The sequence below is a fragment of the Halichoeres trimaculatus genome, unplaced genomic scaffold (assembly GCF_033239565.1).
Source record: "Halichoeres trimaculatus isolate MK-OKI-2021-1 unplaced genomic scaffold, fHalTri1.1 fHalTri1_scaffold_8, whole genome shotgun sequence".
Taxonomy (NCBI): Eukaryota; Metazoa; Chordata; class Actinopteri; order Labriformes; family Labridae; genus Halichoeres; species Halichoeres trimaculatus.
The window spans coordinates 9,116,611-9,130,742 of record NW_027437186.1 but is presented as its reverse complement, the minus strand read 5'-3'; the positions used below and the strand labels follow the sequence as shown (position 1 = coordinate 9,130,742).

Below are 14,132 nucleotides of genomic sequence, written 5' to 3'. Positions count from 1 at the left end.
ATTGTGCTGCTTTTTAAATTGCCTCTTTTTGACAGCAATCAGAAACAGGAAGTGGAACTGTCATGTGACAGTGCATGTTTTGATGCGGTAAATCAGTTAGGCCAGCTTAAACTGCACCCCTCAGTTCAGTCAAGCAGAGGGCGCTAATGTGACACACAGACTATCATCAGAAAAAAACATAAACACTGCCATAGGGAATCAGATTACTGGTAAACAATGGCTTTAACATCAAATAAACGATGGTAAGTTGTGGTAAGGACTTGTGCACACAACATGAAATCTGTTTTGAGATGACGTCAGTGTACCTTGGACCACAGGTTAACCAGGACTCCATTTTCTGATTGCTGACCATCTTGGTGGTTGTAAGGATCAGAGGTGATCCTCTCAGCCCAATCTTGCAGTCAAAGCCAACCCCACTAACATTGTCTGAGGGTATTTTGGCAGGGTGGGAGCGGTGAGGGATAGCAGAGGGGAGACGGGGAATAACTTTCCCAGATGTGGCACCAAAGCCAGTTGCTGACAGGCCGTCTGTCGTGTGGGACGGGGCTGACAGAAAGGCTGCGGGCTTCCTGTTTTAGAAGAACAAACACGTCTGCTACTTCCACAAAGATTGCTGACTGCATGCTGGGCTAAACCAGCCATGGTATTCTCATTAATTTAGGCTCAGAGGCCGTCAGTGCTATTCGTAGATGTTTGCTCTGAATGGTGGACTTGAAAGGGCCAATCCAGTTTACAGGTGTTGCAACATACTTAACAGAGGATCTGATGAATGTGTGATCTAAACTCATCAGGTCAGGAGGGTGGAATCAGAGGTACAGTCTTTGAAAAACTAATCTATGTAACAGTTTCACTCCAGAATATAGAATCTGTGTGTTGTAGACCAGAAGAGATCCTCTGGATCATCAACAGAGCCAAAGCCCCCAGGTCATTCAGTGGTTTCAGTGATCAGTCGTAACATAAATTGAGGACCTAGGGCTCCTAGCCTTCAAGAAGTTATTACAATTATTGCTTTATAAGGGTTTTGACATGTTGGTGAAAGGGGCTGATACTGATCGGTTATCTGAGGTCACACAGGTAGACACATGTCTAGACCTGGGATGATCTGAATCAAGACATTTCCAGGTTGTGCAAACAGAGATTTAAACTCTAACAGAGCATTCCTAAGCTAACACAACACAGGGAAATCATTCTATAAACAATTCATTTAACACAGTGTGAGTATGTGGGTTGTGCCTATAATAAATTTGCCAAATCTTTTCCTTCAATGCCAAACAGCTTATTCTACTGTTGATTCTTCTGTCTCTTGTTTGGAGCCTCTGGTACCCCCAGCTTTGAGTATGGACCCTGTGACTGTGGAACAACTTTAAGCAGGTATTCCACAAAACAAAAGTCTCGTTTCCCCCAAGCGGTCCAGTTTAGTTCATCCAAGTACACATTCTGTGGCGTTTCCATTGATTAATCCCAGTACAGGTCCCCAAATTACCGACCCATATAGTACCCTTCTTTTGTGGTGCCAGACATACCATTCTGACCCCAAAAGGTGGAGCTAGAAACACTGCAGTCCGTTGATTGGTCAACAGAATTGTCACTTACCATGTGGCAATGTGTTGCACTGCTATGGTGTCACGCTGTTATGCAGCTGACGTTGCTATCAGCATCCATCTTACACACTGCCTACCGAGTGAAGAGGCAACAGTTGGCTACTGAAATGCAAACAGGGTCAGGCTTTGCCAATCCAACCTGTACTGATCCAAACTGGACTGCTTGGTGGAAACAGGGCTTAAGTTATAGCATTATTTGGAGTGTACATTAGTACCATCTCAAGAGCAAATGCCAAGTTCCATATAACAGGGGATGTCAGAGACAAGCTAAAATGTGGGCATCCCACAAAGACACCCAAAGGAGACCATTTCCTAAGTCTTTCAGCACAGGTTTAGTAAGGACATCCAGCATTGTTACTGTATATCCATGTTCAAGGTATGGGAAAGCAGAATACCTCTGTATGCTCTTTAGTCAAAGACAGTATTACAGAAAGAGAAAGTATCACAATGAAAAGCTACCAACAGCTAAAACAACTCTGGCTAGGCTGCAAGGCCAATCATCTCTCAACAAGAAGTTAAACTTGAGCAAAACACTGAACTCCAAAGTGATCCAAAGTGGCACAGCCAGCAATGTGTGAAATTGTATGAATGGGACTGAAGGGTACTTTACATAACTGCCATCAGTGCATAAATGAGTAAATGAGACCTGTGGTGTAAAAGCACTTTGAGGGGTCAGTAAGAATAGAAAAGTGCTGTAAAGTACAGTTCCTGTATAAAGGACTGTAGTTCTTGGACATGGTTTGGAAAACTGGGTTTCTGGATCCTCGGCTCTCTATATGTGCCTGTGTCATTTCTCCCTCTACCTTTGATGTCTGGCCATTTCTCTGGCATTTACAAACTGCTGGCTGAAATTAAACTGGGCTGGGGAGGTTGTTTTGAAACTGGGTCGGGGTCTGTTTGAGTCTGCAGAGCTGAAAAGCCAAACATCAACACTGTTCCGTCTGCTGACCTCCCCGCTAATATCTCCAAGTCGCTCCGTCTGGCTGTGGCCACAGGCACAACCACTCAAACTGCAGTCTACAGATTCTTTGAAAAATATTGACTTATTCATAGATGCATACTGGCATACAAGTCTGAGGTTGGACTTCAGCCTTGAATTTATGACAAGCCGCAATAACCACCATGAGCTGCTGAATTATAGCTGTTGTTGATCTGTCTGATCTATAAGAGTTTGACTGCCGGCCAGAGTTAATCCAGAAACAGTTTTTCTTCAAATGGCTTTGGCAGCTGAGAAATGAAAAGGGTCTCATTAAAAAGTGGACGATAGGAGCCAAAGCGACGTTCTATAGCTGAAGGTGTGGTGCATCAGAAGCCTGTCCATGAACACATAATTCACAGGCCAGTAAAAAGGAAGTGGGCCTCTAGGTCTCTGGTAGAGGTCTTTTGAAGCCTCACAGTGTTAGCGACCATCAGTGGAGCCACTGGGCTCCACTTTCCACTGTAAATGGGAGATAATGTGACTTCTGTGGTGAAGCTGTTAAGATTCATAAAGACGGTAATGTGGGGCAGACAGCAGGTATTCAGAGGCTCTGCTGCAGACAGCCTCCCCCAGTCCACTCTCATCTACACACTTGTTGTTACGGCAAATTGAGGGGTTCTCCCAGAGATGACAGGATCCTTTTATTCCATCTCTGCCATCCTCACTCTCACACCCCCCATCTTTGGGTGAAATTGCCCTCAGAAAATGAGACTAATAATTCATTTTGGACAGCCCTGAGCAGCAGGCAATGTTTAAGTCTTTATGCCATTACTGCCGGGGCTGCAATTTGAACAAATCCTGTTACTGCCCAACTTTGAGCTCTGCACTCTCTCCTTATCCTTACATCCAGAGCAGAAGGGGTGAGGTTTTCTTTGCATGTGTATGTGTAGTCAGGAGGAGTGCTGAAGGTTTCCCTTGGTTCTAAAATGATAACTTAAGGCCAACTGAGTTGTCCATTCAGTAAAAAGCTCAGATTATTCATTCCTTGACTTCATATTAGTCTATTAACCTGCTCAAACATAAACCTGCATGAGTTTCACATTTGACCTGAGAGACATTTTTTTATCAGAGCTGTTAAACTGACATCTACATCCAGGCATGGACTGGCTGGTGGCTACTAGGGATGGGTACTGAAGTCATGAGTGTCTGATCAGGAGGTTCTCTGATCTATCAGATCTGACACACAGCCAGAACACAACAGACCTGAGCCAGAGTGAGTTAACACTGACTTATTGAAACCTATAGATCTGGTGCTGTGACACATCTGGTGTGATTTGACCATCAGAGTTATCCAAAGTTAGGTCTTATTGCAGAATGGTTGCATGGACTGCTCAAACATTGTTTTGATTGTACAAGACAGAAAAAGGGGAGTTTATCTCGTCAGCAGGGTCCAAGTGATACTGGGACATGCAGTTTATACAAACAATACAAGTGATTCACTCATCAAAAATACTGCAGCACAGACACATGAACTTGCAACTTGTCTAATATCTGAATGTAAACCATCAATCTATTGCTCAATGTCCCTCAGCTGGTTAACCATGTCTCATCGTAATGGCTGATAAATATGAAAGGTCAGAATCGTAAAACAAACATTTTTCACTTCAAAAGAAGACTAATTAAAAAAATAAAAGTGATAGTGAAAGTTTAAAAAGTGATATGGAGGAAGAGTTACTCACCATGGATGGGGTTGTGTCCCACTGTCAGGGGGATTGGTCTCTCAGGTTGGGACTGTACATGAGTCTGTGTGTGTGTGCTGTGTGTGTGATAGTACTTGGGCTTCAGAACATATGGCTGGCCCTGCCCTGGATGCATGGGTCGGATCCTGATGGGAAAGAAGAGAAACAGCAGTCATCAGTCTGAGGATTTACAGTCAACTCTGTTAGACACAGCAGAATATCAGAGCTAATGTTCAAATTAATCAAAATATCCATGTCTGCATCTTGTCAAAAACCAAGATTAGTTCCACTGGTCTCAGTGTTACAACTAGAGGAAAACAACCACCAACATGGCGTCTGTGTCAACTTTTATGGAATCACCATCTGTGTTGTTTGCATAAGAAAGTACGTTAAAAAAAGGTTAAGCCTGAATGTTGAACCCCAAAGAAAGCTGGATATGAGCCCACAAGAGAACACAAAGAAGCTCAGGAGCTAGGTGAGAGGAACACTAAAGAACAATCCGACACAGAAGACAGAGCAAAAAAACACAAAGAAGGGGAAATTACAAAAGGTGAAACCAATCCTGACACAAAATACTACAAAATAAAACAGGAAACATTAAAGGAAGGGTCAGCAGGGTTTTCCCCAAAAAATTAAATGTCCACTTTTACAAGAATAACCCTGCTCAATCGTCTCCTGTGGGCCTCTATGCGTGTGTCAGTGTCTGTGTCTGCCTCAACCCCCTCCTCAGCCTGTATGTTGATGTTTTGGTTGTTTCGGGAAGAGTCAGTGTTGATGATTGTGAGTGGATGCTATTCAGAGTGGCTACAATAATGAGCCTAGCACATCTTTCCTAATATTTCATATTATTATGATATTTCATTTCCTAATAGAGGGTGAAGCCTAGCTCGACTTTCACTTGCTGGTATGTGTCAAATAACTGTGATTAGCTTGTGCTAACATTCCAAGTCAGGTGCACAGGCTCTTGAGTCTCTCCCAAGTAGAAATGCAATGCTACAGGTAGCTGGGCTAGTGAGTGTGTTCACGTAGTCACGGTCAGAGGCTGTGGGTGTGTGTGCTACAGCTGGCACTGAGCCAAGGAGGAGGAGCCCAGTTTGAATGTTGTGCTTACTGGTAACGAAAATTCCTGCCGACCCTAACTTCAAAGTGATACTCCGGGATGGAACAAGTTGGGTCCTATCACAAGGTTTAGGGCAGGAATTACCCCTACAGCAGTGTTTTTATGCAGCAGAAGCCCAGAGCGCATGCACCAAAGACCCCCTCCCTGCTTGTCCACCGGTTTTCTCTGCAGTCAGACGGGGCCATATTTTACTTGACCAAAAACACAAATAAATGGACTCCCACTGAAAAAATTTGATATCGGTCTGCATTCACGCTTTACTTAGAGAATTTTCAGCGCGTTACTTTCACACAGAAACACCGCTAAATAAGGCTCTAGTTCTCATCATGTCTCTTCGTCCTGGCAGACTACCTGCGTTTGTTTATATCTGGCACGCCGCTCGCGTGGACTGATACACTAAGCGGTGAGCGCCTCGTAGCCAGCTGTGGCTCTGCAGCGAAGGTAGCGCCGTTTTACGACACGATGAGAACTAGAGCCTTATTTATCTGTGTTTTTGTGTGAAAGTAACGTGCTTAAAATTCTCTAAATAAAGCGTGAATGCAGACCGATATCAGATTTTTTCAGTGGGAGTCCGTTTATTTGTGTTTTTGGTCAAGTAAAAATTGGCCCCGTCTGAGTGCAGAGGAAACGGGCAGAGGAGCAGGGAGGGGGTCTTTGGTGCGTGTGCCCTGGGCTTCTGCTGCAAAAAAACACTGCTGTAGGGGTAATTTCTGCCCTAAACCTTGTGATACGACCCAACTTGTTCCATCCCAGAGTATCACTTTAAGGGTGTGTCAACTAAATAACTAAAACTGAAACATCAGACTGACTTATGTTATTATCAATATTACAAAATATGTCTTTGTGGCTTCAAAACAATTTTGTTAAGATAATGATTGATAATGAAAAAAGTCCAAAAAAATGAAGACTCAAAGCAAAGCAGGAGTAACTCATGATAGGAAGCTGAGTGAGGGAAAGGAAAATGGTTTTGTGGATGAGATCCCAGACAGTGTGAGCAAAACCCAAATCAATCAATTAATGCAGAGCAGCACCAGTAATCAAAGTCACTGCTGGTCTACATGTTAAAGTGAGCAGTGAGACTGAGAGGAGGAATCCTCTGAAATGTGATTTCCTTTCTTTCCAGACAGCGTGTCGTAAATCTTTTATTTCAGCTCCATTAGACAGATGGCACAGAACAGAGAGAGAGGGAGCCGCATGTAATAAAGGTGTCTGGGCTGATTTTAAAGCCAGGATTTAGTGAGCTGAGGGTACGGGTTGTAACCTTGTGAGGCAGCAGGATGCTCTGACATCGCTCATCTTAAACGGAGACAGCAGCAAGTGAAAGTTAAAGTATGATAGCAGACGATATTTCCCAGCTTTTATTCCGTGCAGCTGCTGCCTCCTGAGGCTGTGAGTCATCTACTGTTACTGTACTCTCAACTGCAGCAGCGAATGTGGCTTCAGAGTATGGTAGGAGAAAAAGACAGGGGTCAGACAGACGTATTGGATCAGGTCACAGGTCACTTTTTAAAAGTCTAAGCCAAGACTGAGGTCGTCGAGGGCAACAGCCTGTGCAAAAATAGCTCATCATCAATATTTTCTGTTCTGCCCTGCTCATTTCATCTCCAGCTCTCTCCTTCTGGATCACCGTCTTTAATATCCAACACAAGCAAATCAGAGAATCTGCAATGTCTCAACAAAATCTTACATGTAGATATCATAAATTAATTCCCATGGATAGTTTTTTTTTCCTCAGCTTCTCGGGGGAGTGTATCTTATCATTTTTAAATGTACTTTTAGTATTTTAAATGTGTTTTTAAATGTGTTTTAAAGAGGTGTTCAGCCTAGAGATGGTAGACTTCATAGTAGATATGATCCCCTGCCCCTTCGCCTTAATTTACATAAACCTGGGCCGACTTCTGATACAAACTAACTGTCCATCTGGTGCCTTCGTAATTGTTTTACATGATTTACAGCTCAAAAAAAGCCCTGTTTTCTCACCAGGGGTGGGAGAAAATATCAAAAATCAATATATCAGGATCATTTGTTTGGCAACATCAAAATCGGGATTCTTTGTCAAAATCTTTTTTTTTTTTAAATTCAAATTCTAAGTTTCAGTCTTTGTTTATAATCTGGATTGGGAAAAAATTCCACTTTTCTCCAGCAGAGGGTGAAATGTTTCTCTCTGACTCACGTGATGTGCATTTTATGGGAGAAATGGCCCCTGATTTAGTCTGTAGACATTATCATCATCATTTTACTTTTTTCACATGGTCTGGTTGTAAAAAGTAAACTAAAAATCACAAAAATTGTTAATATTGAAGAATTGCACTTGAAATTGAATCAGCACCCCAAAAACCGTACTAGAATTGAAGTGCGAGAATAGCAAATCGTCCCAGCCCTATTTCTCGCAATGGTGTTTTAGAAAACCCTTATTTTAGCCTTGGTCTGAAGTACTTCATCTCAGCTGCCGTCTCTTTAAGGCTTCCTGCCCCACAAACCCCCTTCTCTCTGATTGGGTGGTCCTTTGGAGGCCAAACCCACAAGGCACACCTTGCTGTTTCAGGCCTGCCCCTAAAATGTGTCATGAACTAGTGAGGAGATCCTTAAATAATGACCTCATTGTTTCAGCAAGTCTTGTAAAGATCTTGTACAGAGCACGTGAAGATCTTGTCAACAAAAACGCAAAAGCAGCACACGTTACTCCATACCTATGATTGAGATACGGAAAAAGAGACCAGCCCCTCTTTAACCTCAATACAATCAAAACAAGTAAGTTATAAGGATAGTCTTCCCCACTTACAGTTCTCATTACGAGTTCTCATGAGCTGTTAAAACCTAAATTGATTTTGTCCGAACATGGAAAGGTCAACAAGATGATTAAAGACATGATACTGATGAAGATGAGGTTTGATAACCACGTGGTGTATAAAGGTCAGTGCTGCTGACTATCACACTTTATTTTACGAATACAAATATGACCAACTTAGACTGATCGAGACTGTATCAAGCCTACATTTTATCATCAAGAGCTTAACTTTAATTTCTCCATTTTATAAATGCCTAAAATAAATCTTTGAACTTTTGTTTGTTTCAGCTGATATAATGCTCACTATAAGGGCTTTAGTGAGGGTTCCTTGGCTTTAGGAGCCAGCCTCTAGTGGTCATTTGATGAACTACATTTTTTATTTTTTTGCATTTTTGCAATTTTTGCATTGGCTTAATTCATAATACCAAACGTTGCCACTTGTGTTTATCCATTTTTGTTTGGATTTAACCCATGCCCACCCATCCTTTAGACACTGCACGTCAACAGAAAGTTAAAACCTGAACAATAAAAAATTTGATTAAATTTAAAAATATGTAACAAAAATAATAATAATAATAATAATAATAATAATAATAATAATAATAATAATAATAATAATAATAATAATAATAATAACAATAATAATAATAATAATAATAATAATAATAATAATAATAATAATAACCATCATCATCATCAGATGTTAAAGTCTGGGACTATGCCTTGCCTGGTTTCTACACTGAACCGTTTGCTGCTTGTGAATCACTTTTGCGTGCTCAGCAATAATAGTTGGTCTATTTCAGACCCTGGATCCTGGCATGGATGTGTGTTAAAAATAAGGGCAGCATGAACATCCAGTATCTATGTGTGATGATCAGTGTTTGGGCAGCTGTTCACGATGGAGGCATCCTCTACATCCTATAGTATAAATAGTGCCGTGTATGTCAGCTGTCTGCTTTAAGGTGTACATGCTGTTTACATCCTTTATCTCCGCAGCTCTGTCAAAATAACCTCCTCACTGCCAGTCCTGCTTACTGTAGACTGAGAGCTCTGACAAACAGGCCAGGCTCTCTGAATCCTGATCATGCTGTCTGAAATAAATGAAGACAAGCAGCTGTCTCAACTCAGTGGCAGAAAGTTGGTGTACAGACGGATAGAGCGATACTGTTGACATGAATGGAAGGTTATCCTGCAAAGTTAAACTCTGCAGGATTCAAAAGTAACCACACCACCACATTATCATGAATATCAGGGTTTTAATCGACAGAGTCTGTTGTGCCAAAGGGTCAGTGAACAGCTCTTTATGATAAACTTTTGATTGCCACTTCACACGCTGATCATCACTCTGCACAGATTGACTAAAGTTTCTAATTATGGCTTCTTCTCATTGTATGTTTAACATTGCTCTCCTAAATTAATGACATTTTCCTTTTAAACCTGTTGTGTGAAAAGTTTGTTTGATTTCAACCGCAGTGCCACTTTTTGGCCCAGAGTCTCACGCACATTGCAGTGAAGAGGTGACTTTAAACAAGGTGTGTGTTTGTTTTGGAAATCTAAACAAATTTTCTTTGTTCGATTTAACTTGTTACTGGATACAACAAGGCGATGTAAGGTATTCATCAACAGTTACGTAGTGCTGTTTGAAACGTGACAACAAGCAAACTTTGTACCGTAGTTTAGTAGCCGGCTGTATTTACCTGTACTCACTGCCCGGTGCTCTGAGTGCTCTGAGATATGTCTGTAATGTGTGACGTTAGTGAATCCTGGTTATGTTCTGCCAGTCATCTACCAATCAGAGCTAACGTAACCTCACTCTTCATTTTGTTGATAGACTCTCAAGTTTGAACAGACCACTGCAGAATAACTGCTGACTGGGTTGGAATCACATTAGCACAAACAGATTAGCCTTTAGCTTGTGCTCTTCTGTCCTTTTTCCTCTCTAACAGCCTGACAGTTAGGCTCCTGTGTCCACCATCACTACAAAACTAATCACAAAAAATGTTTTCAGCAGAGAAAAACATAAATGTCTCTTCTCACTACCAACCTTTGTCAGCCTGCGTGGTCTTGTCGCGAGACTTAGATGTGCCTAAATCTCAATTTAAAGTGTGAATTATGATCAGGTATATATCCAGAAGTAAGTCTTTTTCGAGATTTAAGTCCCTTAAATTTTTTGCATCTATTTTCATAAATGTGTGACTTTTTGCACTTGCTCATAATCCTGGAGTGCAATGATGTTAAAAGCAAAAAGAGTAGACTGACGTTTTTTTCTAGCAGACCTCCTTTAAGCAGTCTTGCAGCTGAACTGAGCAAAATGAAAATAATAATAGTGGCATGAGTTCATGTAACCTTAACATGACAGTCTCTACAACGTTATAATTATTACTTTCACTGTTGAGCACAGTAATAAAGTAAACACACAGTTCTTAGGCTTTTTGTCATAAAGGACTTCCCAGTTTAAGGAGTGGGACTGTGGACAACATTTCTATAAATACTGGAAAAAGACACATTTCAAGATTTCCTTCAAACTTCAGTCAAGTCTCTCAGAAGTAAAGAAGACGCCTGACTATTTGTTAAAAATATTGCTTTCTGTCAGCAAAAAGTTGGGTTATTACTGTCTTGTTATCCATTTTTGACCACTGACTGAATTGAGCCTGGCAACCAGCTGACGGCTCTATGATCTGAAAGACACCAGCTGAAAAAGAGTGAGCTCGCATACATAAATCATCAAAATCCCTTGAAAAAAAAAAAATGTTTGACTGGATTAAAGACCATATCAAATTGTGTTTCTGTAATCCAGAATAATTCAGATTTTATAGGTTAAAGTTTCCCAATCCTGCTTAAACCACAAAGACTACATATCTTGATTTTATCTGACCGAACACTCCACTGTTCTCAATTTATCTAATAGCTTTAATGTGGTTAGGAGGGGATGACGGACAATGAGGGTGAGCTGTGTATTTTCATCCCATTCATATGATCGCCCCCTGTCACATTATAAATAAGCAGAAAGTGATATCCTCGTAAATAGCTCTACTATGAACCCTCCATGTCTGAAATAGCTCCTCTGTTTGGGTTATGCAACTATCTATACGGTCTGAGAGTCTCCACTATGAAATACAGTAATGTGTTCATTTATATTAATGTGGTCATGTAAGGATTACTGTGCTCATGTGTCCTTACAGTGGACATGAGTTTGAGTAAACATGCTGTCTGCATACATGTTAACAAAATCACATGGACAGTGTATATATACATCGGCATCTCATGGTACAAGAGGGCTGAGGTGGAGGTTGAGTTTAAATAAAGACGAGCAGAGAGAGCCGGATTTTTAATCTCCACTGTGGACCAGGTCTGGAGCAAGGAAGAATGAATTCATTTTCAATAATTTCTGCAACATAGACACAAAAAACCTGCTCAACACATCACATGCTTGGAAGAAAGGTGCAGACTGTAACTGTAAGTTACTTTTATCACAGACTCATAGGTCATGATTGGTCACTCTAAATTGTCCGTAGGTGTGAGTGTGTGTGTGAATGGTTGTCTGTCTCTGTGTGTTAGCCCTGTGATTGACTGGCGACCAGTCCAGGGTGTAGGGATGGGTACCTTTCACATTTGAGACGATACAGTACCGATGCCCAGTACCTGGAAATCGGTACCGGTACTCAGCGGTACCAATTTTCGGTCCTTTTTTGTGTTTCTGTGATAATAAATACCAATTTGTTTAGTAATAAAATACTTTTTTTTTGACAACACATATTTATTCTTCATTGAATAACCTTGCAATGCTGTGTTCATGTCCAGCATGGAAAATTGGCCACCCTTCCACTTCCTCACAGTCACAAGTATGCATTTAGGTACCTAAACATAGTACCTTTTGATTTTACATGAACCGGTACCCGGTACTTTTGACGGAATTCGGTCGGTACCTATAAAAGTACCTAATTCGGTACCCATCCCTACCAGGGTGTACCCCGCCTCTCGCTCAATGACAGCTGGGATAGGCTCCAGCCACCCGCGACCCTGAACAGGAGAAGCGTCTCAGAAAATGAATGAATGAATAAACAGGTCGTGATCTATAAAATTACAACTTTGCCCTGTTTCACATATTTGTGAGATAATTGGTTAAATGGCCATTAAGATAAATACTGGTTCACCAGTTTTAGAAGTGTCTTTTCTCAAGGTGTAAAAGCCAGGTCGCCGATTCTGAATCAACACTGAGAAAACTTAGATCCAAGCAAGTGTTAATCTTAATTTTAGTTAAAAAAATGGTCTTAGTGGTAAGGAGCCTGAGACATGACATGGTAAAAAAAAATCACATTGTGGCCACAAAGTAGGTACAATGTGTGAATTTTTTTTTTTTTTTGACCATGTCATGTCTGGGGCTCAGTACCGAGACCTCACCTGAAACCAAGGGGTACGAGAAATTTCTCATGATATCATTTTTTTTAAAAGTCAGATATACATCTCCTTTGCTACTTCACGTCAATATACGCCATGTTTTGAATTGTAAGTTGTAATATTTAACGATCTACCTTACGCTGCTGTAGGGACAGTTTCAGCTTTAGCTAATAATAGCTACACTGATGTCATACCAGGGTAACGTGTTTGCAGCGGACACACTTCACTACAGTGGGCTGCATTTCATGAGTGATTGGACAGCCAAGCTGCATCAGCTACATAAGCTATAAAAAGCAAGCAGTATTGTATTAAGATACTACATAATATAGCTTCTGGATGCCGTACCGTTCCCTTAATGTTTGCTTTTCATGGCTTAGCTGTGTCATGTGATGCGGTGTATCGTGGTTGTGTCTGTTGCTGTGAGTCTGTCACTCTAATCTGGCATTGGTTTATTATCAGTTTGTAAAAATGTGTTTTGTTAGGAAGTGAATTAACAGCAAGCAAGCATCCAGGGGTGGTGTTGTAGCGGGGATCAAGTGGTGTTTCGTTTCTAAGAGATATTTTTTTTTACACCCTCTCTTTGGCCCTTAAAACAGAGGGCCAAGGAGTAGACAAAGGGGAAAGCAGGAAGGGGTAAGAATGACATTTGGGATAGGCCTTTAATATGAGTCAGATTCACATGATAAGTGCAGAAAAATGTTTGATTTTAAGATAATTAACAACAAAAATGACACCTGAGTGAGGAATAGAAAAATCTGCCAACGGAGTAAGAAAAACGACTCAACGAGTTTCCTAAACTAAGAATGTCTTAATAAAAGAAACTGGACAAGCAACATTTTTTTTGCCCCCTCGACCCAATGGCGCAATAAGGGGAAAATGATGGATGGATGGATGGATGGATGGATGGATGGATGGATCTTCCAAAAAGCTGCCACCTCACCCATTTCTCTTGTCAGCATCTGCTCTTTACCCTGGCCTGCTGCTCTTCTTCTGAGAAAAATCAAATCTAACCTTCCCACATCTGATTCACAGCGAGGCCTGAATGCAGCCACAGCACAGAGTCAGAAAAGTATGGGAGCAATCAATCCAGCCTTGCTGCAGACGTTTGAGCAAGTTTTTCATTAGGATGGGACAATGGAACAATAGGAGGTGTCAGAACTGTACATGTTCACATGTCATCGTACCAGATTTCTAGAGCAGCTCAGTCACTAATACGTCAACAACAAAGCGCTTAGGACCTGAGCGATGAGACAGACAGAGATGGAAAGAGAGAAGTTATAAACATAAGATCTCATTCCAGTCTCAACAAAATATCTGGCACAGCCATGTGGACTGGCAACGACTAAGCCATTAGATGAAAAAAAGAGTTTGGAGAACGTCCAAGGAATGGTTACAAGATCCTTCTAGTCTCAAATATCAGAGAGGAGATTTCAATCCTTTTTACATAAACAGATCAGTGAATCAGGGTTAAAGGAGGGAGGTGTGTTTATGAGTGTAAAAAGGGTCAAATCTGTTCAGTCTCGTCCTTCATCGCTCTGGCCACAATCACAAACCATAGCCGACCTCT

The 14,132-nt window shown here is 41.3% G+C and overlaps 1 protein-coding gene across 2 annotated transcripts in view; it reads right to left on the bottom strand.

The window, feature by feature from the left end:
• The window catches only part of ltbp1 (latent transforming growth factor beta binding protein 1), a 141,758-nt gene that overhangs the window by 88,485 nt on the left and 39,141 nt on the right, over nucleotides 1-14,132 (bottom strand). For both annotated transcript variants that reach the window (XM_074675580.1, XM_074675581.1), the window contains exon 4: nucleotides 4,260-4,405. In XM_074675580.1, coding sequence (XP_074531681.1) covers nucleotides 4,260-4,405 — 146 coding nt within the window. The remainder of the gene's footprint in view (nucleotides 1-4,259; nucleotides 4,406-14,132) is intronic.